The sequence below is a fragment of the Pteropus medius genome, unplaced genomic scaffold (assembly GCF_902729225.1).
Source record: "Pteropus medius unplaced genomic scaffold, Ma_sr-lr_union100, whole genome shotgun sequence".
Classification (NCBI taxonomy): Eukaryota; Metazoa; Chordata; class Mammalia; order Chiroptera; family Pteropodidae; genus Pteropus; species Pteropus medius.
In genome coordinates, this window is record NW_024342474.1 from 10,300,040 (window position 1) to 10,325,017 (window position 24,978).

General features: G+C 35.5%; 1 protein-coding gene across 8 annotated transcripts in view; it reads left to right on the plus strand.

The window, feature by feature from the left end:
* The first annotated feature begins 311 nt into the window (after positions 1-311).
* Positions 312-24,978, plus strand: part of RAB3IP (RAB3A interacting protein) — a 42,869-nt gene continuing 18,202 nt past the window's right edge. For 3 of the 8 annotated variants that reach the window (XM_039865995.1, XM_039865994.1, XM_039865997.1), the window contains exon 1: positions 348-487. Coding sequence is in view for 3 of the 8 variants with exons in the window: in XM_039865992.1 (XP_039721926.1) it covers positions 16,307-16,557; positions 17,276-17,534 (510 nt within the window). In the remaining 5 variants the exon portion in view is untranslated. Of the gene's footprint in view, positions 488-671; positions 692-16,281; positions 16,558-17,275; positions 17,535-24,978 lie in introns of those variants that run through there. The other 5 variants (XM_039865993.1, XM_039865996.1, XM_039865992.1 and 2 more) reach the window with 4 other exon arrangements.

The following is a 24,978-nucleotide window of genomic DNA, read 5'->3' on the forward strand; positions in this document are numbered from 1 at the left end:
CTCAACTCACATCGAAGGTTCATTTTCCGACTCCTGGCGAGCCCAGCACACTCGAAGTTAACCTGAGACAGGCTCTCGAGTCCAGGAAAACACGGCTCAGCGCCGGCTCGTACTCGTTCCCAGGGAAACCGCTCGCAGCTGCACCTGGGGCCCGCGTCTCGGCACCTGCGAAGAGCCGCGCTTGGCGCCAGGGGGCGCGGGAGCGCGTCGGCCCCTCGGGCCTTACGCCGGCCCCGCCCCTGTCCCGCCCCGAACCCCGCCTTCCCACGGCGGGGCGGGGCCAGGCCTCTCCCGGCTCCCGGCTCAGCTCACGGCGCAGGCGCAGTTTCCCGCTCCCTCGGCGGCTCCCAGCGCGGTGCGCCCGCGGCGGCGGAGTGGAGCAGCGTCAGCCGACCATCCTCCTCCGCCTCTTGCTGCGTCGGGGCGCGCTCTTTGCGGCTCTGCGAGCGCCCCTTAGCGCGGGCAGCGGCCGCCGTGGGTTCGTCAGGTGAGTGCAGCCGCGGGAGGGAGAGGCCCGGGGCGCGGAGCACCGCCCCCCTCGGCGCCCGCCTCCCGCGAGCGGGCCCGGAGAGACTGCCGTGGCAGGTGCAGCTGCGGGCACGGCGGAGGGCGCGGCGCGCGGAGATCCTGTCCCGCTGCCGGGCCGGGCGAGCGCGCTCCCCCTCCTCGGCACGCGGGCCCCGGGACCCAGGCAGGTGCGGGGTTCTGGGCATCTGGGCACTCCCCGGGGCCGCGGGTGGGCGTCGGCGGCTCCGCGCCCGCCACCCGGAGCATAGGCGCGTTACTCATTAACTGCGCGGTCCCGAGCGCCCGAGGCGGGGAGCCCGAACCCGGTTACCTGTCGGCGGGGCGCGCGCGACTTGGAGCTGGGGGCCCGGGGTCGCAGAGGGGGTTCTAAAGAGTTCCGGAATAAGTCTGGAGCCGGGCTCAGCGCGGAGGCTGAGCGGGGTGAAGCAGCAGCGTGGACCAGGGGTCTCAGTAAACGATGTGCGAGGCACCATCCGGAGGCGTAGAGGTCACCCTCGGGAGGTTTCGGCGAAACCTGGTGGGCAAGAGCAAGCGCTCGGAGTCGCGCCGCGGGAGGCAGCCCAGTTCAGCCTGACTTTTGTTTCGGAGAGTTGAGACGAACTGCACAGACGTTATCGTAATTAACACTGCTCTTCGAGCGATGACAACTCGCTCCGACCGCCCGGGGACAAGCGAGCCTAATGGATTCTGGAAATGACGATGTTAGGTGGGATCTGTAGCACGTGAATAGTTGCCAGTTGTTGTGGGATTAAAAAAAAAATCTATAATGGCTAGAGGGTAAGGTCTTGTAAATTAAGAGCTGAGTACTCAGAGGCAGACAATTTAGTGAGGTGGAAGGAAATGTAACATTACCAGGCTACCTGTTTCACACTTGTTTCCCTCTCCAGCTCCTTTTCAGTGTAGGGAAAGAACCGTGTAATCTTTTGCCACGGAATGATTATATAATTGGAGAGGCCAATAAGAGGATTAAAGCAAAACTGTTCTCTTGTAAATCTGTTGAAAGACCCAGTTTCTGTTTATTATCCTCGTTCTTATATATATATATATTTTTTGTTCATGCAATTTAGGAAAACGTGAATGACAAATCAAGGAGAAGTAGAATAGATACATTGACCAATCATAGTGAATATTTGACACTGTTAAATATTCCACCAGTTTTATGGGGCCTTGTTCTGTTAACATTTGTTATTTATTTACTAGCATTGTGCATTTTGATAGGACTTTTTATGTTGAACAGACATCCCAAATATAGCTTAAGTGACCTGATACTAAAGCCCTCGTGGAATTTATAGGAAAACTTAGTAGTTATATACGGTTTTACTACCATAGTGTATTTCTTACTATTAGAAGAAAAACCTAACTTTTTCTTTTTCCACTTCCTTAGGGTATACCTTTGTGAGTCAAAGTAAATACATTTAATATAACTTTTCTTTGTGTTTGTCAATCAAATCTTCCATGGTATTGAATATGTCTAACCTTTCTCCAGGATGGATATTTAATGTTCACCTGTTTGTGGGGTTTGTAATTAGTAAAGTTTCTAATTACATCCAGTGGTACTTTCTGAATTAGTGTAGTTATGCATAGTCTTCCATTAATATTTTCCTCTAATTTTCCCTAAACCCTTAAATCCCCCAACACACACATAGACACTCCACAAAATCATTTTTAAAATTATTCTTTTCTCCCATCCTGAGCAGGACTCGTTAAACTAATTAGTAAGCTGGCCAAATGAAAAATTATTAAATCTCGAAACATATTTTTTTAGTTTTAGCTCCATTACTTATTGTACAGATTACCATGAGTAAATTATTTACTCTCCCCGAACGTATTTTCTCCATTTGTGAATGGGTATGGTATTATTAGGTAGAACCATGTGAATTTGTCAGTAGTCATCTGTTTTTTCATATGGTTCAACATAATATGAACTTTATAATAATGAGATGAAAAGTAAATGAGATATGAGGGGATAGGAGAAAGGAACAAATATAACTTTGATGGCGTGCCAGGCACTGTGCTGTTTACTTTAAATACCTTGACTCCTTTAGTCCTTGGGACATTCCTGGGATACAGGGATGTTATCGCATTTTGCAAGTTAAGAAATTGAGGCTCAGAGGTGAAATAACTTGCTTGTGGTTACTTATTTGTCCTTGGTCATATAGCTGACTAATTGCAGAGCCAGGATTAAAAACTGAATATGGCCCAAAATGGAACTCATAATGTGCTTGCCTCTTCCATATCTAGTCTACACCTTTTGAAAGGTGTTATTTGTATTTCTGTTTTAAAAAACATCTAAGTTTTCTGATGATGGTAATACCACTGCTACTACTACTGTTGAGTCTAGAGCTTACCCTGTATCAGGTTTTGGTTTAAACTCTATATGAGTTTACTCTCACAGTGACTTAGATGTTCGGTAATCCCTAATTTCATCCCCTTATATAGTTGAGAAGATTGAAGAACTGGGAGAGGTAGCTTGCTCAGATCACACAGCTAATTAAGTGACAGGACTAGATTAGAAGTCTGGCTATTTGTCTTTAATATCCATGCTCTTAACTACTACACTCTACTATTTCCTCATGTGTAGGTTGTAATGTTAAAGAATTGTTTTTAATTTAACATTTATGAGATACTTAATATTAGTGTAATAAGTAATTCTTCATATGTCACCAGAGCTTTTTAAATCAAATATTCATTGAACATCTGCTCTGCAAGTCACAGTAGGGGGTTAAAGTATTCATAAGGAGTCTTGAATGTAGGCCATATAATAATTCCCATGTAGTTTATAGGTTTTCAAAATTTAGAAGGCACTTTTCATATATATATATATGTGTGTGTGTGTGTTTGTATATATATGTGTATATATATAGTTATTGTAATTTTAACGAGTGCCAAATAAGAAAAAATATTAGAACAGTTGGACAATGGGGAGGAAGGAAGGGTGAGTAGTGGGGTAGAGGTATTTGTGTGTCGAGGTAATGACAAAAGCTTTGAGGATATTCTGAAGGAGCACACTTTATCAAACTAAACCTTTGTCCTATAGTTTCAGTTAAGATGCACTTCAATGAAGGGTAGTAAATTGGTTACTGAATTAATTACTTAAATGTACTTGACATTCTAACTAGTTAAACTAGTTAGATATTTACTATCTGAGCTTTTGAAAACACCTTTTTAACTAGTTTCTCCCTTTTTTTGGTACTGATATCCTTAGCTTTGGCAAGTAATACATTTTTTTCTTTTATGCTTTCAAAGCACCCAGTACATGCTTCTATTTTGGTATTTATTAATTTTAATATTTATATTGTGTTTGTCATGTTCATTGACAAGGAGGTCTCTTCCTTTAATGTATGCAAGCTTTGAAGGCAGAGCTTAAGTCATCTTACCCCATTTTATTGCTTTAGCATTGGGCTTGGAACTCAGTAGGTGCTGTGTTGTGTTTGCTAATGGATGGTCAGTAGAAGAATGTTAGGATGTATTGAAACTGATCTAGCAGTAGAAATGGAAACGAGGGGACTAAGGGAAGGAAGAGAGGGGTACTTACAGATAGCATTAACTTATCTCGATTTTTCTCTTCTGCTTTCCCTTTCAACTTATAACTAAATGAGGTAGTTCAGAAGTTTTAATTTTATACAGTCATGGTTAGGAAAAAAGTGTAAATATAATCGATTTATTTCAGGATATCAACAACACAAAACTAAATGGCTATCGCCATAAATTAAGATGACTTAGATCAGAGGAAAAAGAATGAAAGTTGTTGAAACAGTTCAAATTAATGAGGTTTGTTGCTTGTAATTAAGAACAGGGTTGTAAATGTAAACGTAATAAAAGTTGATGAAATTCAACATAGAAGCATATGAATTGACAGTCTCGAATAAAGAAACTCTATAGAGGAATGTAAGAGTGACCTAAGAAGCATAAAGGAACACCAGCAGATGATAGCTTAGAATTTATTCACAAATAAGTGAATTGTAATTTGATCTATCTAGAGAAGAGTAATAATATTGAGTATTTGTTTCGGAACACCTGGTTGGCTGATAGGTATAAAATATGAAAGAATAACCAAAGTAAGTTTGAAAAACAATAAATAAATTTCCTGTTAGGAAGAGAATTATATTTGAACTCTGAAATTAAGTGACTTGTCCAAGTTCATACAGCTAGTCAGTGACAGAATCTGAACTAGAAGGACTGTTTTCTGAAACTTGTTTGAAAACATACTCAGGTCCCCCCAAACTTTAAAAAAGTTTCTCCAGTCTTGATACTCTCTAAAGGTATTGCTTTATCTCTTTTTTCCAACAAAAGTGGCCTGGAATCACTATGTCCAATCTTCACTGCTTTGACATTCATTCCCTCTAAAGACTCTTATTGTTTATTTATCCAGTTAACATATACTTCAATGCCTATTGAATGTTTAGTTGACATATATTCTTGATATATGCAAAACAAGGCTTTTACTATTAAGAAGAAACTTGCAAAACTATTTAATGTTACAGAGATTTGTAATTACATAAAACGTTTGTAACCCAGTACATTTTGAGCATTTTCTAAAAACCCTTAATTTAAGAATTTGTAATAATTAACATCTCTAAATATGTCAAGTTGTACATTTAAGTCCTGTGGAATTAGTAAATGGGAATTAATTTATGGTCTATAGTAATAAGAGTGGGAAGATTGTGTAGCTTAATTGACCATCTGACTAATTTTTCCTTTGGGTTATTAATTAAATTCACACTTAGAAACAGAATGCTTCTTCAAATGTATGCGAATTTTTTTTGTTACAACCCAAATATTAGTTTGGAAAACCAACTTTAAAATTATAGTGAAAGTTAATGAGAATATGATTTTTTTATATATGCACTTTTTGTTTTATTTTTTTCCTCCTTTATTTGTGTAGTATTTGAATAAATCTCAAAGCTTTTTAATTATGGAGAATTTCAAATAAAATAAACATAATGAGCCCTAAAGTTTCCATCATCTAGTCCTAGTAACCATCAGTAATGTTCAGTCCTGCCTCATCTACATCTCCCTCCTGTACTATTTTGAGCAAATTCCAGGCATTATATAATTTAATCTATAAATATTTCAGTGTGTGTTTCTAAAAGAAAAGGGCAGTTAGGTACAATGCTGTTACACACTTTAAAAATTCACACTAATTATTAGTATCAGGTTATTCGCACTTTTTTGAATACACAAGAATAAGGCCACTCCAGTAAAATCAAGTTTCTGTTTGTTTTTCTATGCTTCCTCCTGTAGAGGGATGAAAGAGTTTTTTAAATCCCAGCCTAGCAGCAAAATAGAGGAGGAAATGATAGCAAAGAGAATATAGGGAAGAATAGAAAGAACAAAGCAATAACAAATGCTCATTTCAATGGCAGTGCCTTAGAGAAACTTTAGTTTTCTCTTCTTGAAAGTTAAGACGGATTCAGAGATTAATCAGTAGTCTTCTGTTAAGATTGTTTCTTGTGGTTGTTTGCGTGAGATCCATCTTAGAGATCCTCTGCCTTGATCTAATCTTTATCTGAGTCCCTATGCCTCCTCCCCAGTTGGTTTTACCCTTTTAAATGTTGGATTTAAGTGATTCTTAGTGGTTCGAATCCTAGTTCTGTTATTTTTTAATTGAGCTTGATGAAGTTAATCTCCTTGAGCCTCAGTTTCTGTATCTGTAAAATAGAGTTAAGAACCATTTCAAAGGGTCGCTGTGAGGAAGGAGTAGCTAGAATAATGCATTTGTGTGTATGTCACACATACAGAATATAATATTGTAATGTTTATGTGAGTAATGTAGTTTGTATAGGTATATGAATAAATACAAATGAAGCGATTGTTCGAACGCTTTTCATGTGTATATATATGCCTCCATCTACTCTGTTGGCATTAGATCAGACCTTCATAATCTCTTAACTAGCCTGTTGCAGTAACGTCTTAACGAATTGCCTCTAGTTTCTTCTCTTTAAAGTCCTCATTGCCTTCGTAGTCATTTTTCTAATGACATCACAGTACACACGCACTTCTTAAAATGTGGATCTGATCATCTCTTCAGGATAAATTCCAAGCAACATTTTCCATGTTAAAGAAGCTTTTAATTATCTGCCACATGTGTGCCTTCCCAGCCTGATTTTCTGTCTCTTTTTGTGTGTGTTTGTTTCATTAGTGCCAAACCTCATTCCTTGCCTGTCTATTGGACTCCTCTGTAGCATTTAAAATCTAACTTACATTTACTTCTCCTTGAAATGTTCTCTTCTCCCTTCTTTCCTCCCCACAAACCTCAGGGTTATCACTAAGAGGCTCATATTAGGCTACACACTGTGTCTTTAGTCCATTTTCAAACCTGTATTCTTAGAATTTAGTACCAGGATTTGCCCGGAGGAGTTGAAGCTGGCAATCCTTCCATTCTAACTAGAATAAATATAATTGATAAAATTTATTAAATACACTATTTTATACTAATAATATATGTTTAAATGTACTTAAGAAATATAAATATTTTTTAGATGTTGAAGGTTTATAAAGAACCGATGGAATTGGTAACACCAATTCGTTATACACATCATTGAAGTAGCAAACTGATTTTTTATGACAGAAGATGTTTCTTCCATAATTTATGCTAAATTAAGAAGTCACTCGAGAATTTAAAAAATCAGCCTTCCTCCCTTCCCTCCTTTTCCCAACAGTCTGTCAATAAATTGAAAGAGAAAATTAATACACTAAATAATCCTTAAACTGTTTTTTTAAATTTATTTATTTTAATTAGTTTCAAGTATATAGTACATTGGTTAGACATCTATATAGTTCGTAAAACGATCCCCCCAATTACTCCCTCTCTCCCTGACCCTCCACCTAGACAACGTATTAATGCTAACTGCATTGCCCATGCTGTGCTCCCATGCCCGTGACCATCCATCAGCTACTAATTTGTACTTCTTTAAACCTTCACTCCATTCTCCCAGCCCCCCAAAACTCCCTCTCCTCTGTCCGTCACCAAATTGCCCACTATATTTGCGAGTCTGTTTTTGATTAGTTTGTTATTTTTATTCCTTAGATTCTGCATATAAGTGAAATCATATAGTGTTTATCTTTCTCTGTCTGACTTAAATACCTTCTAGGTCCATCAAAGCAATATCTTTTTCCATTCCTTTTCTTTACATATGTAGGGGTCTTGTCTTCTTATGCTTTCAGCCACTCTACCCTTTGGTTGGAACACTTAATTCTTTTCCATTTAAGGTACTTATTGATAGGAATGTAGTTGTTACTATTCTTTATTCCTGTTTTTGATACATGTTTTTTCTTCTTAAAGAGGTCCCTCCAACATTTCTTGTAATACTGACTTGGTGGTGATAAATTCTTTTAGCTTATTTTTGTCTGGGAAGCTCTTTATCTGTCCTTCAACTCTAACTAATAGCTTTGCTGTATAAAGAATTCTTGGTCGTAGATCCTGGGTCTTCATCACGTCGACTATTTTTTGCCAAGCTTTTCTGTCCTGCATAGTCTCTCCTGAGAAATCAGCTGCCAGTTCATATGGGTGTTCCCTTATAAGTAATTATCTGTTTTTCTTGTGCTGCTTTTAATATTCTTTCTTTGTATTTAACCATTGGCATTTTAATTATGATGTGTCTTGGTGTGGCCCTCTTTGGATCCCTGATTTTTGGAATTCTCTGAGCTTCCTGGGGTTTAATGTCCATTTCCTTCACCAGGTTAGGGAAGTTTTCCATCATTATTTATTCAAACAGCTGTTCAACATCTTGATTTTCTTCAGGTACGCTGATCAGACGGATATTTGGACCCTTAATAGTATCCCATATTCTCCTTAAATTATTTTTATAGGCTTGGCATCTTTTTTCTTGCCATTCTGATTGTATGTTCTTGGCTTTCCTGTCCTCTAGATAGGGCATTTGATCCTTTTCTTTATTCACTTTGTTTATTCCTTTGTTTATTCCATTTAATATACTTCTCATCTCAGATAATTTGTTCTTCATTTTAGACTGGTTCTCTTTTATAATTTCCATTGCCATTTTTATGTTTTTTATCTTTGTTGAAGTTCTCTACACTTCCCAAAAGTTCATTGAGCATCTTTATAACCAGTGTTTTGAACTCCGTATCTGTTAGATTACTTGACTCCATTCTATCTGGATCTCTGTTCTGTTCTCATATGTTTTCTGCTTCTTTTTTTTCTCATTTTTGGCTGTCTTTCCATGTCTGTTTCTATATACTAAGCAAGCTCTAAGTCTCCCTGTCTTATTAGTGTGGATTTGTGAAGTAGATGTCCAGTGGCACAGTCCTGAGAGGGGTTCAGCTGCAGGCCAAATTTAGCCCAAGCCTCTACTCCTCAGGGGCCGCCTATTAAGATTCAGCAAGCAATCCACAGATGCTGTGCTTATAGTTGCCTCAAAAGGCCACACCAGAAACTGAGGCCAGCTGCCTCCACCAGTATGAGTCTCAGCAAGGAGCACCTGATTCACTGAGGTTACATCTGGATGTGGCTTGGGTGGGGCTGCGAGTTGGGGGAGGAGGGATTTCAGGGAATCCTCTGGGTGGAGCGACCTCTGTTATCCAGTTTGATAATGTCAAGGTTGTGGCGGTTCTGTGTCCTGTGCATTGGTAGTGGGGAGGGCTCAACAGGGAACAATGGATACTTCATTGGATACTTCTGTACCCAGCAAGTCTTACCTAGACCCTCACTCTGCAATGTCTCCCTATGAATCCCTGGTGCCCTCTGTGCGCAGATAATCCACACTGGTGCTCAGAGTGAGCAGGTCCATTACCATGAAAATCTGCTCATGGATGCGGTCCCTTTAAGAGGCATCTGCCACTGGCGCAGTCTCCGTCTCAGCCGTTGGAGACCAGGCAGCCCCGCGTCCTCCCCCTGACCTATCTTCTGCCGTTGCAGGGTGACTTCTTAAATTTCTCCCTAGTTGTATGGCTTGTTTATCAAGATCCCAGGCGATTTTTCCTTGCTGGTGCTCCTTGTTTTCATCACAGTTTTGATTTGGTCGCCAGAGGGATGAACAGAGCCTCTGTCATCTATGCCATTTTTTTCCCTCTCCTTAAACTTTTTTTTTTGACCTACCTTGAAATATTTAATTTCTATTATAATAAAAGTAAACCAAATTTCATATACACAGTATAACATACTGATGCTTGCTTTGTTGAGGAAGAATATTCAGAACAATAAACTTTTCATTTTTTATAACATTTATAGCAACGAGACAACCATTGTTTTTTGCTCTCCTTGATGATGACGATTGTGCTAACAGTGACAAAAGTATTTGGCAAGTATTAGAAAATACCTTAGAGACATTATAATAAGTAATAATGAATTTTAATTGGCAGATATATGTATTGTCTCACTTAATTCTCATGGCAACCTTATGAGATAGGTATAGTTTTTAACTCTGTTTTTCAGATGAGAAATTTAGACTTAAGGCTATAAGGTCATGTTATTAGTGACTGGTCCAGATAGGACTTGAGCCTGATTCCAGAGTACAAGCTATTTGGTGAGATAGCAAATACTGATTAATTTTTCCCATTGGGAAGTCAAACCCTTGCCTTCCTTCTAACAAACAAGTACACCAGACAAGTATACTCACCACTTCACAATTACGGTCATTGGATCCAATTCCATCATGAAATAAATAAACATATTTGGGTTCAGAGAAGTTTAATGACCTGCCCAAATTTGCATATATACAATTTAGATCTTGGCTAAAACTAGAACCTTCTCTTTCTTCATCAGGTATTGGTATTTCTACTCTGCTAACCTCCTGTGCTGGGAATTATTTACTTTCCAAAGTGTAGTGCTTTGAGGAATTTTAGTAGATACAGAATTAAAATTAATTTTCAGATATTGATAAGGAAAAAGATAAAAATCACAGCTTATCTTTTTTTTTTTTTGGCAGTGAAATCCTCTGTTTTCTAATTATCAAGAAGTCAAATAAGGGGAATGTGCTTTTTGTGGTAGAATAGATTTTTTTGTTCTTTCGAACTACTGATAACACTACGTTGAGTTTCTTGATTTCATTTATTTTTATCCATTTAACCCATGTCCTTCAAATGTTTAATTGAAAATATTGTACCAGTAATTCATCTTAATTTCTTGAGTTGTCCTAGGGATGCCTTTTGTTTTCAATTATAAAATTTATTTTAATTAGAAAAAATAATTTTTATAAAAATTATTAGAATTTTTCTAGGCATGAAATGAGTTAATATTTAAAATTCTTAGCAAAAGTGTGTGACACATAGTTAACTTCCAGTAAATATTGGTTACTGTTTTTGCTGTGATAATACTGACTTCTAGAAAGAAGAAACAATATGAAATGCATATTAGGGATCAGAAATAAAAATTATTTTGAGCAACTTTTCCTCATGATTGGAAATCAGCTTTTTTACTTAGAACTGAATAATAATAAAGCTAGCCAAGCTGTGTTGGTATTCATCCCTGAGGATTTAACACGGTCAACTTTTTCACATATTGGTAGTGCTCCTTGACAAGTTTAGTTTATGAATTGGGGTAATCGCCAATTGAAATTAGTTTTTTTGTATTACTCATTACTTTATGCAGAGTACTATTGCTTAAAAATAGCAGTTTATGTTACTCATACAAGAATTTTGACTGTAAAGTCTTAAAGTTTCCATATATTTTAAAGAGCAAAAGATTTTGAGACCAGCCTGATTATTAGTTTATTACCAGCTAAGTTACATTTTATGGAAATTTCACATGCTTGAAAAGGGACTGCATTTAATTTTAAAATCATCTTTTTCCGAAGTGACTTGAATTTAAACAATGTTTAATTGTATCCCCCAGAATGAAAACATTGTAGTAGAGGCACTGCTCAGAGAGGCTTTCCCAAGTGCTGTATGCATTCTCTCTTAATTCTCATCCTGTGTGGTAAAAAACCGAGTCACAGATTTCTAGATTAGAGAACCTAGGTTCAGATTGGCCCAGTAATTGGTCAGAAGCAGGAATCAAACCTGCCTCTCTTTCAGGTACTTATGTACAAAGCTTGTATTCCAGTTTATGGGATATTTTTATTTTCTATAAATGGTTTGCTTTCACACCTTAGCCATGCCTGGAAAGCTTTGTAGTTCTCATTATTCCCTACTTGTACTTTCAGTGTTTTCTTCAGCTTTAGTTTTTCTGGAAGTCCTTTCCCTCTGACTTATTTGCCCCTCTTAGTACCTTTATATTTTCTGTGGCATTTATCATACTGTAGCATCACTTTTATTAGTCAGTCTCTTCTATGATATTGATACTATTTGGGAGCAGAGACGATTTTTCATCATCTTTCTCCAGAGCCCTGCATGTAGTTAGCCCTCAGTAAACACTCGTTGAAAGAATATATGGAATATTATGTTTATATATAGGAAAAATAGGGTGGATGTTACAAGGATGATGGATTTTAGTTCAAAATGAGGAGGAACATTCTTCCTCTAATGGTCTAACAATGGAATGGCAAGCAGTTCTAGTGGTGATAGTGTGTTGTGGTGGTTACGAGCTTGGACTGTGGAGTCCAACAGACATAGATTTTAATCTTGGCTATCCTGAGATGCAGTTTCCTCAACAATAAATATGCGAGAACTATACCTGATATTTAGTAAGTGGTCAATAAATATTAGCTGCTGTAATGGGAGAAGCGACCCTATAATCCTATGCGATTGGAACTGGTAGTTGGATGGCTCAGTTCCGCATTCTCTCCCTCTACCTCTGGATTATTTGGAAACAAATACAAGTAGTCTTATTTCATCCATAAATACTTCAGTGGGTATCTCTAGAAGGTAAGGACCTTTTTGTAACATAATACCATCATAATACCATTATTATCCCTAAAAATCGACAATATTTTATGATAATATCAGTAATATCCAGTATTCAGGTTCTTTGGATTATCTCATAATATTTGTTTTAACATTTGGTTTATTCAGATAATTCAAAAAAGGCCCACACATTGTGCTTGGTTATATCACTTATCTCTTTTTAAATTTAAAATTCCCTCTACTTCTTTTTTTTTTTCCCCCAGATTTTTTATTGAAAAAACCAGGTGGTTTGTCCAGTAGAGTCGTCCAGGCTAGATTTTGCTGTTTTCACCCCTGCGATGGTATTTAACATGTTTCTCTCTCCTCTGTAAGGAGAGAGTTTCTTTTTCCTGTAAACTGATGAAGACCTAGACACTTGATTGGATTCGGGTCCTTTTTTTTTCTTAGGGGGCAAGAATGCTTCATGAATGGTGGGAGTGTTCATTTTCTGTTTTATCACATAATCCTCATAATGTCAAATTTTCTCCCTTTTTGTGATAAGCTGTTATTCAGGTACTGTCCTTCTGATCCATTAATTATAAAGTTTCCCAGATAGATTTTCACCTTAGGTTTTAATAGCTCTTGATAATTATTGTCTAGATCCATTATTTCATTGATTCCAAAGTTATTCTTTTCAAAGGAAGAACTTTTTCCTCATAAACTGGTTCCATGATGTATAGGAAAAGCAAGATAAATATTTGATTCTTTATTTTACTGGTTTTCAAAATAACAAATTGGTTTCATAGCACTGATCAAAGTGAACCAGTGGGATTTTGTTATTTTTAGTATCATCATAAACTCATGGATTTAAAAATACTTTGTTTCAGTTCTTTATAGATATTATCCTTTTTAATGTTCGGATTGTCCCATCTTTGGTTAGTGGCAGTCCTTTTGATACCACTCCAGTATCTTCGATAGCTTTCTTGCTTCCTTGTTTCCTTGTATAACAAGATGTTCCAGTCTTTTTGTACTTACTGTCCTGGGCCTGGAATCAGCCATTTCTCCAAGGAGCCCTTGTTCTTTTTGTAGGAAATTGTATTACTCTGGACATAAGGGATACTCATTGCTCCTGAGTTGGTTACTGTTGCTGCACCTTTTCAGTGGGTAAAGTTAGGAATTTTTTTAATAATTTTTTTTTCTGATATTTCTGTTTAAAATTTAGAACTTCAGAGTTTTAACTTTTTCAGTTTTATGTTTGTGTCTCTTCTCATGCTGAAAATCTTAGTTCTGAATGAAATTAACATCATAATTTATTTGCTTAATCTTATATATAATAGTTTTCAGAGTAGCGATATCAGCATTACTACTGATAGGATTATAGAAAATAGTTTATGATTTTTTTCATTTTCTTTCTCAGAATATATTCTGCTAGGGATATATAGTTTTATTACTGTGTTTTAAAATCATTTGCACTAGCTTTTTTTTTATGTAGTTAAACTACAATCTCAATACACAGCTAGGTTCATTTGTTTTATTTTTAGGGTTTCTCTTTTAAAATTTAATTTTGTTTTATTATTTACATGGTTCCAAGTTCAAATTCAAATCTACAAGTCAAGGTCCATTTGGAAAAGTATAGCATTCATTCTTGTCCCCTTTTCCTGTCCTCTCTCTCTTCCTGTAGAAAGTGATTTTTGTTAGTTTCTAAAATTTAAATACATAAACATATAAATACGTACATACGTTATTGTACATATAAGTAAATTTGTATTTCCTCCTTTCTACATAAAAGATAGCTTAGTATACAGTTATTTATCTTGTTTTTTAACTTGTCAGTATATCTTCCAGTTAACTTCATAGCAGTATGTAGATAATATTCATTTTTTTTTACAGCTGCATAGTGCTTTATTATGAGATGTACATTAGTTTGTTCAAGTAGTCTTGCTATTACAAGAGTGTAATCAGTCTTTTGCTAATATTGCTAGCCATATGCATATATCTTTTTTTTATTTTGCCATTTTATCTTTGGAATAAAGCCCTAAAAGTGGGCATGCTGGATCATAGTTTTAGTGAATATGTCATATTACCAGGTATTAAATTTTTCTCCATAGGATTTGTACCCTTTGTATTTTCCAGAAATGCAAATGCTCTAACATTCTTCGATTCATTGATTTTCTAAGGTGTAGAGAGATGAATTTGAAATATATGAGATAGAAGAAAGTATCATAAATAGTTAATACTGATAACATGTCAAAGTTTGATAAAAACCCTATTTGCTACCTTAAAGTGAATTGATTAGTAAACTCTATTCAAGTGAAAATGAATTATTCAGGGTTGGATATTTGCTTGGTGTATGTCTGTGTATTATAAATAAAGAATGAGAAATATTCTCAGACGAAAAAATAATAAATTATAATTGAATAATACTTTAAATTTCTTGTTACTATGATCTTTCATTTGGTGTAGTGAATATTTTGGGTGAAAAACAAGGACTAGTTTCATTTTGAAGACAGAAAGTACTGTTTGCTACAATAAAGAAAACCGATTGGATTTGAAATTTGGCATTCGTAAATTCAGTAGTTAGAGTTTTGATTGTCCATATATATTCTTGAAGGTCTGTGATGCATAATCTGAAATTTTGAGAGAATATGTAAATATTCAATCCAATCTCTTCCTTTTCGACTTATGGCAACTTTTGTTCTTCTCTACTTGTCTTTTTATTAAGTGTATGAGAGAATAAAATTTTTCAGTTTAATGAATGATTTTTTTTTTATACTTAATGAGATTTAGCACTACACTGGTGCTTGTGTTTGGGAATTTTGAGAAATGCTGGGAAGATATTTACTCATGATTATCCAAGTACTACTGTAGGAAGGAAAAAAAATCAAAAGAAGTTGGGTTCAGGTATAGAAGACCTTGATTTTCAAGCTTATGTTTGGACTTTATTCTGTGGACAATGAGAAATCAGTAAAGGATTTATAAGATTTCTTTTTTAGATTCTTTAAGTGAAAAACGTAAATGATACACTCGTTTTCATGTAAACTCTACTGTAACTGAGTAGTTACGTGAAATGTTTTTTTTGTTTATGTAGAAACTGAAGCATCCATGTTATTGTTAATGGCTGACTAAATAACAAATGCTTATTGGGGCCATACTATGTGCCAGATACATAGCACACTGCTAAATATTTTATGTGAATTGTTTTCCTTAATCCTCACAGTAACCTGAAGAAGAGAGGGAATATCGTTATTCCCTTTCTCGTTTTGTGAGAGAAGAAATTTAAGGCTTAGAGAAATATAATACATTATCCTGGATTGGATTCTGGGCCTATAAAGAACGTTGTTGGGACAATCAGTGAAATTTGTTTGAGACCTGGCGATTAGATATTAATATTGAGCAACATTAACTTCCTGATTTTGATGCTGGTTTTGTAGTTAGAAGAACATCCATGTACTTAGGATATATAAACTGAGCTAGTAAGGGGTAATGCACATCATGTCTGAAACCTATTAAATGGTTCCAAAATGTTAACAGTTTTGTAATCTGGGTGAAAGAGTGCTGCAGCTCTTGTGTAAATTTGAAATTATTTCAAAATAAAAAGGAAAGAAAAAACATTTATCTAAAATCACATAGCCAGTATGAGGGAGAACAGAACAGATGGTGGAACTTAGGTCTGTCTCATTCTGAATATATGTATTATACTGCCTCTTCTACTCAGTCTAACCAATGTCACATATGATAACAAAGTTAAAAATATCAAGCACATTTTTATTCCTTCCTCATTGTTACTTATTAATTGACTAACTTTAACAGTATTAGCTATCATTCTCAAGTCTATTTCAAACCCAATTGTTTGCCTTTTGTAGTATTTATACTCTGAGGTCACTTAAATGTTAAATGATTGTAGTTTTTTTCCTTTGCTATCTTTTTAATTGTAAGTTTATACTTTATAATGTAAGTTAATACTTTATACTTTACACATCTTAATTTTAAGTGGCACTATCTCTGAATAATTACCTGCGTTTTATTTTCACATAGGTTATCTTATGATGAGGCTTTTGCTATGGCTAATGACCCCTTGGAAGGCTTCCATGAAGTAAACCTTGCTTCACCTACTTCTCCAGACCTTCTTGGAGTGTATGAATCGGGAGCTCAAGAGCAGACTACCTCACCAGGTGTCATCTATCGGCCACACCCTTCAGCCTTATGCTCTGCCCCTATCCAGGCTAATGCCTTAGATGTCTCTGACCTTCCTACACAGCCTGTGTATTCATCCCCCAGACATTTAAATTGTACAGAAATATCTAGTATCAGGTAGGAGATCCTCAAGATCCTTGTTTTTGAGTATTGTATTAAACAAATGGACAGGTTGCTTGATTACATTAAGTTTTAATGTTTTAGAAAATTTGAGTAATATAAGCTTGTCCTTGAAGAGCAATACATGTTAATGTTCGACAGCAGGGGTCAGCATACTTTTTATGTAAAGGGCCAGATAGTAAATATTTTAGGCTTTGCAGGTCATACAGTCGAATAGTGCAGCTGTTCAACTTTGCTGTTAAAATGCAAAAGCAGCCACAGACAGTACATAAATGAATAAGCTCCAACGAGACTTTATATATGCACACTGAGTTTTGAATTTCATATAATTTTCTTGTGCCACAAAATATTATTTTAATTTTTCTCAGCCATTTGGAAATGTAAAAGTAAACCTTGGCATGTGGGCCTTATACAAACAGATGGAAGACAGGATTTAGCCAGTGTTTAGTTTGTCGACCCCTGTTCTAGAGTAGCACTATCCAATAGAACTTTGTGATGATGAAAATGTTCTATTTCTTTGCTAATATGATAGCCATTACCCACATGTGGCTCTTAAGGGCTTAAAATATGTTAGCTTTGACTGAGGACATGCTATTAAATCTAGTGGCTACCAAATTGGATAGATCTGTGTGTTTACGACCTGAGTTCTAGATCTGTGTGTTTATGCCGCTTACATTTGAGCACATGCTGATCTTTTCTGAACTCTCTTTTACAGCATCCATGTTACAGACCCAGCACTTTGTTCTACCTCTGGAGTAACAGCTGGGTTAACTAAATTAACTACGAGAAAGGACAGCTGTAGTGCAGAGAGGGAGTTTTTGCAGGGTGCTACTATAACAGAGACTTGTGATGGCAATGATGATATTTTTGGGTTGAGTACTGATAGTCTGTCCCGTTTACGAAGCCCATCTGTTTTGGAAGTCAGAGAAAAGGGCTATGAAAGATTAAAAGAAGAACTTGCAAAAGCTCAAAGGGTAAGCAAAAAAAATATTTTATCCTTTCATATATTATATTCTAAATTAACATTTATATCTGGAATGGGATAACTCAAATGAAACCATTATAGTTCTACACTTATCTTTCACATGTGCACAGCCTCAGCTCCTTTGGTCAGCATTTAGGAATCTGTAAAATTGACAGACTAGTAAAGAAGCTCATATATGAGTACTAACTGGAAAAATGAGATTCTGAAACTCTCTTTGTGTCCTCTACATTGCCTGGTCCCTGTCTTGCATTATCTGTAATGCACATTTGGTGGGTTATGTTTCATGTCTGAGTTTTCCCCTTCTTACATGTGGTTGACTTTATGGTCTTTTACTTGAAGTCATTCAGTCTAAGTCATTTTGTTTTGAAGAATTGTTTTAGTAATATTACCTTTGTCATGCAGCTGGGTTTGAATATTTTCTGTGTCTACCTCGGAGAATTTTTTTTTCTTGGTAACTTTTTCTGTTTCCTACTTGGTCGTCTTTAAAATTTCTGCTATTCCTAAATTTGTGGGCATATCTTATTCTTTTTCTGAGACTAATTAAATTTCAGAGGGAAATTTATAGCATTAAATATTCATAATTAGAAAAAAGGAAAAGTCTCCAGTTAACAATCTAAGCTCTCACTTTTAAGACTGTAGAGGTAAATAGCAAAATAAAACCAGAGCAAGCAGAAGGAAGGAAATAATAAAGAACAGTAATCAATGAAATTGATAACAGAAAAACTAGAGAAAATGAATGAAACAAAGTGCTGGTTCTTTAAAAAGATCAATTAAATTGACAAACCTCTCGCAAGGCTGACAGTGAAAAAATGACAGAAACCATAGATTATACTCAATAGCAGGAATGAAACAGGATATCAGTATAGATCCTGCAGACATCAGAAGTACAATAAAAGAATAATATGAACAACTCTATGTAAATTTGACAACTTGAGTGAAATGGACCAACTCACATTTAGATATTTGAGAAGATAGGACAAACGTGTAATTTCCGGCATATTATGACATTTAGCAAACATATATTTCCACTCTCTCCCTACTAGACTTGTCTCTCAAGAACATAACATTGATTTTTGTATCCCCAGTGCCTAGCATAATATGGTACAATGCCTGGCATATATATTTCTTTATAAATGCTTTAATGAATGGCTAATGGTTAAACAGCCATGCAGATATGTTAAAACATTTTTGGTTAAATATATTTTATCAGAAAGAAAATTCAGTAATCTTTTTAATCTTTTCCCAAAGACAAGGTGTGTGCTGAGTTGTAATTGTATGTGGCTTTTGCCATCTGACTCAGACTCTGTTGTCTTAATACACAGTATTAAGTGAAATTGCAGTTTATATAGAGGTAAAATATTAATCATATATATCTATCTTTGAGAATACGTTGTGATTACTTATTGATCAGAACAGATTGCTAATTTCTTAGCTCAAATTGGGAATTTCTCTTGAAATCTTTAATTTGCTGTATTTAGAGGTACTGTTGAGGTAATTGAAATAGTGACATGTGAACACATATGGCGAATTTTATTATGAAGAGTACAAGATAGTATTACTACTTAGAGCTCAAGGCTTAAAAAGGACTCTTGAATATGAAAATACTTCCTTAATTTTGGCAATTTGTGAATCAAAATTAAGTCAACAGCCATTCTCTTTATTCTGATTATTCTTTTAAGAGAGGCTAGATAATTACTATTTTTCTGTCCTTTTACGTTTAACCTATTTTTGTCTTTTCTAAATTTAAAGTGGGTTTCTTGTAGGCAGCATATAATTAGGTCTTGCCTTTTTATCCTTTCTAGTAATCTCTGCCTTTTAATTGATGTTTTTAGGCCATTTAATATGATATTGATACAGTTTGGTTTAAATCTGCCATCTTACTATTTGTTTTATTTTTGTCCCATCTGTTCCTTTTCCCTGTCTTCCCTTTTTTTATGCCTCCTTTTGGATTAATTCCATATTCTGTATGATTTCATCTTGTCTCCTTTGGTTTATTAGCTATATATGTTGTGCTAATTTAGCGATTTGTTTTAGGGTTTATAGTATACGTCTTTAACTTAATCACTGTCTACCTTCTAATAGTATTATACTTCCTCACATATAGTGTAAGTATCTTACAAAAGTGTACTTCTGTTTTTCCCTCCCTGCCTTTGTTCTGTGATTGTCATACATTTTACTTCTTCATAATTGTTAAACTCCACAGTGCATTGTTATTATTTTTGCATTAAACAGTTGATTATCTTTCAAAGTTATTAAAATAAGAATTTTTGTAATTACTCATGTAGCTACCATTCCGGTGCTCTTCATTCCTTCATATAGATCCAGATTTCCATCTGACATCATTTTCCTTCTACTTGAAGGATTTCCTTTAACAATTTTGTTGTGTTTGCTGGTGATAAATTATTTTTAGCTATTGTATATCTGTAAAGATCTTTTTTTAATCTTTGTTCTTGAAAGAATTTTAGATTAATAGTTTTTTCTCTTAGCACTTTTAAAGATGTTGTTCCAGTACCTTCTAGCTTGCATTGTTACAAAAAGTCAGCTGTTATCCTTACCATTGTTCTTTTGCATGTTATGTGAGATTCTTCTTTATCATTGTCTGTAGTTTTTCCTAATGTGTGAGACCTACTGGTATAAAGAGTTACTTTCATCTTTAATTATTCGTTCTTAAAAGAGAATGCGGTAACTTGGGAAATAAAATCCATTGGAATAGCTCACAGCCAGAGAATATCACTCAGAACCCCATAATGGTACCAAAACCATGTTCAGCATGGCCTTGCTAACTGTGGCCAGGGATGTTTATAAACATTTACTCTATTCTTTATAAACAAATATTACTTGAGTAACCAAAGTACTCACAGCATTATATGAGGCCCTATGGAGGGCAAAAATAAATTAGATTTGACCCTGTCCTTAAGGTGTTTACTAGTTGGAGACAAAAGACATGTATACATGGTAATATTTCACTTATTCTGAGTTGTATGTTTTTTCCCCATTTTAACATCTCTGAAATCAGTTTGAGTTTTAAAATTACTCTCAGCTAGGCAATAATCATGACAGTTGTCATTGCCTACTTGTGCTTGAACTTGGTCATAGCTGTTCTTGTTAATTCAATTGAATTATGTGAGTTGGGTGCTGTATTTGTTGGTCTTAATTGTTGGGTTAAATATATTCAAAATGATCTCACCATGTGACTTTAACACCAAAAAAAGGTATAAAAAAGCAAAAAAGACATAGGATAAAAATCTGTGTTTTCATAATTTTAAGAGTTCTTCCTGTAAGTAAAATGAAAATTCTATGTGAAAAAGAAGCATAGATTCTTAGATTCATAGACAGCATTTTTTCTTTTTTGATGTATAAAATGTTTATCTTAAAAATTTTCTTAAATTGGATGAAATACATTTGATCAAGAGTCCTGATATTCTGTTTTAAATATCTTTCAAATTCCTTTTCTCTGATACTACCACTCTAAATCTGTATCTCTTGCTTAAAATATTGCAGTAATCAACTGTTTTTCTTGTCTCCATTCTTTTTTTAACCTAGCCACACTGTCCAAGTTATCATTTGAATTGCAAATCTGATTGTCACTATTCTAATTAAAGTCTTTCAGTAACTTCCCCCATTGTCTTTGAGATAATTTTTCCTCTTCTTTAAAGTGAGTCCCAATTTCTTAGCCGTGGCTTTTCAGGATTGGCCATAAACCTAACTTTCTGGCATTATCTTCTTGTAGCATTTACTCTTCCCCAACTTTAACTACTATAAAACATGTTTTATTCCTTCTTTTACATTTGGCAAACTCCTGCTTTTTCTAGTATGTACTTATCACTACCATCACCCCTATCAAATCTCCTCATGAATCCATTTAAAGATTTTCTACCCTTAGTAGGCTCTGACTTTATGAAAATCATGGACTAGGTCTCATTTTTTTCTGTCTCCAGCACCTAGTTGAATGCCTGATGCTAACAGGAAAATTAGCATCCAGTCAACACAAAATTAATGTTTGTTGAAGGAATGAATTTTGAAACTATATTACAATAATGAAAAATACAAATCAAAATCTAAAAACATTCATGTGAAATACAAATTTGACTTCATATAGGTAGATTAAGTTGGACTGTGAAGCATAAAGAGAAAGTAGTCAGACATTTATGGGGAAAGGGTTAGCCCAGATGGATGGGATCAGATTGGGAATGAAACATGAATGAATCAGACCAGTGTAACTCCAGCTTTACAGTATGGACAAGAGAAATAACTCTGAAAAGGGAAACTGAACACATGTAAAGGGTCTTTAGTATTAGAGTGAGGTTTATGCTGCTCTGTTTGACTGTAGGGAGCAGTTCAAGAATGTCACCTTCATGCATGATGTATGTATGGCTCTCATGGATTGGAGGCTTCTGAGGGGCAGTATCTTACTTGGTTGTGTATGCTGCTGGATTACCATAGTGTTAAATGAATTGACTTACTTTTCATCTATATTTATAAAATAGTAAAATTTTACAGTTTGAAAGAACCTGGTATTAAATTTATGCATTTATAGATTTATAGATTAACTCAGGGAAAATTAGAATCTTTATGATGTCTTTCTATCCAAGAACATGGTGTGTCTTTTTTCCTTTTTGTTCAGCTCTACTTTTGTATTTTTGTATTTGGGAGTATTTTAAAATTTCATTTTACTTTATACTGTTTAGCATTATGAAGTTTCCTTTGTCTTTAATGATTTTGCCCCATATTCTGACTAGTCTGCTATTAAGATTGAGATCCCTGGGTTTTTGTTATTATTTATATTATATATTTTAGTATACTTCTGCACACCCTTTTATTTTTAATCTGTCTGAATCACTTTGTTTTAGGTATGTCTTTTATATAGAGCATAGAGATGGATTTTTGCTTTTTTAGCCAATCTGAAAATTATTTTCTTTTAATAGGTGTGTTACACCCATTTACATTTATTGAGAAACATGCTGTGTTTGGGCTTGTCTCTGTCATGTGGCTTTTGAATGACTATTGTCTGTGTACATATACCTTTTCGCTATGTGCTCTGTTTTCTTTGGTATTTTGGAAGATACAATTTCCATTCTAGTGTTACCTTTAGTTGAAGTTATTTGTATCTCTTAGCCCTTCTTTAGTTACTGCCTTTGTTCCCTACTATGGGCAGTACTAAAATTATCTAGTTACTGTTTCTTTCTCTTGTATCATTAAATTTTATTAAAGTATTATCTTGATGTTAATCTCTAGGGTGTTAAATATGTTTAGGTTTATACTAATTGATTTGTGAGCCTCAGAGTGATTTGTATTCCTTTATTCCCATTTAATATTTAAGATGTTTGTGAATTTAATTTCATCCTTCTACTTTTATTCGCATGTGTTATTTTTATATTCATAAAGCTTATAACATTTATATAGCTGTTAGCTTTATCCCAAGTTTTTTTTAAAAACCTTTATTTTTTAGAGCAGTTTTAGGTTCACAGAAAAATTGAGAGGGATTTACAGAGTTCCCGTATACAACCCCCGTGCCCACATACGTACACCCTCCTTCACTGTCAACATTCTGCCCCAGAGTGGTGCACTTGTTACAGTTGATGAACCTGCATTAACACATCATTATGCCCCAGGTTTTTGTGTAGACATAAGTATTCAGCTCCTTTGGTTTAATGTTAAGGAGTGTGATTGCTGGATCATATGGTAAGAGTATGTTTAATTTTGTAAAAAACTGCTGACCTGTCTTACAAAGTGGCTGTACCATTTTGCATTTTCACCAGCAGTATATGAGAGATCTTGTTGCTCCCCATCCTTGCCAATATTTAGTGTTGTCAGTGTTCTGGGTTTTGGCCATTCTTATAGGTGTATGGTGGTGCTTGTTTTAATTTGTGCCTTCCTGATGACATGGAACATCTTTTCACTTGCTTACTTGCCCTTTGTATATTGTCTTTGGTGAGATATCTATGCAGATCTTTTGTCCATTTTTTAACCAGGTTGTTCATTTTCTTACTGTTGAGTTTTAAAAATTCTGTATATTTTTTGAATAACAAACTTCTTTATCAGATATGTCTTTTGCAGATATTTTCTCCCACTCTGTGGCTTGTTTTTTCATTTCTTGATATCCCCACCTTTTAATTGTAGTTCTATAGTTACATATATTTGCTTCTCATCCCCATTTCTTTAATGTTAAATCTTCAGTTTTTTCTTGATTATCATTCTCGACTTGATCACTCAGGCATGCTCATGGGAGAGATATTCTCTAAAGTTTTGCAGGCTTATGACTTTATCTTTGGCCTTACAACTTAAAGGGCACTTTGGCTGGATATTGAGATCCTCATCTCACATTTTTTTTTTTTACTTTGAGTGTCTTGAAAATGTTACTGCATTGTTTTCTAGAATAAAATGCTGTTGATGTTTAATAATACCAATCTGATTTTTCTTTCTTTTATAGGTGACTTTGCTTTATGTTTAACTTTTTATTATGATAACTCCACTTTTTTTTGTTTGTTTCCCCCCCCACCATGTTTAAATGAAGTGAATTTCCCTGGACTATTAGGAGGAGGTTCCTGTGAAGGAGTAGGGTAAACCAATATAGCTTTTTCAGTTTTATGTCCAAGAGATTTCTGTCTCTTGTTATTGGTGTATCTGTGTAGCCTGTTGGGTCTCTCAGAGGTAAGCCTTGTTCAAGAAGGTTTTCTCCTTTAGCCTAGTGTCTCTGCGAGCTTTACAGGCTTATTAACATTAGATCACAAGGTATTTATTTTTTCTTAAAGTACTTTCTGCAATCTGTTTCCTTTGGAACTTTGACACTCACTTCCCTGCTTTAATATCTGAACCTTCTCTCTCTCTATTATTCATGTCTTGCAATTTGTTTTTAGATTATCAGACTTTTCTCATCAGCATGGAGCTCTGTCCTAGAAGAGTTTCTTTACTGGATGCTTTGAGATCCCTGAGTTTAGAGCTTCATAGTGCTGTTTGCTGCCTTGCGATAGATTTTTGTACTCACCTGTAACCTGGAGCCTGTGAAAACTTTTCCCTTTTTTCCTGTTTGTTCTCAGATTTGTTCTCCTAGTTTCCATCAAAGGTAGAATCCTTTCCCTTTGGGGTATTTGTAATGATTTTTTGGGTTTTGAGATTTTGCAGGGTATCTCTGTAGTCCCTTTCACTTCCTGCTGCTCCCTTCCACACAGTTGCTGATCCTCCAGTGTTAGCAGTGTAGCCGTGTTCTCTCATAATTTAATATTTGAGGGGATTCTCTTTTACCAGTTATACTGAAGATGTCATTGGGTTCTCCTGATGATCTCACTTGGTGTATTTGACTTTCAGGAATTGTCCTTAAGGGATTAAAAAACTCTGCTGCCACCACAATTATAACACAACGGAGCCATTATTTTATTAGTGTAATTGTGGCCAGTATATAAGCAGCTGGGATTTTTTTTATCTCTAAGCTTGAA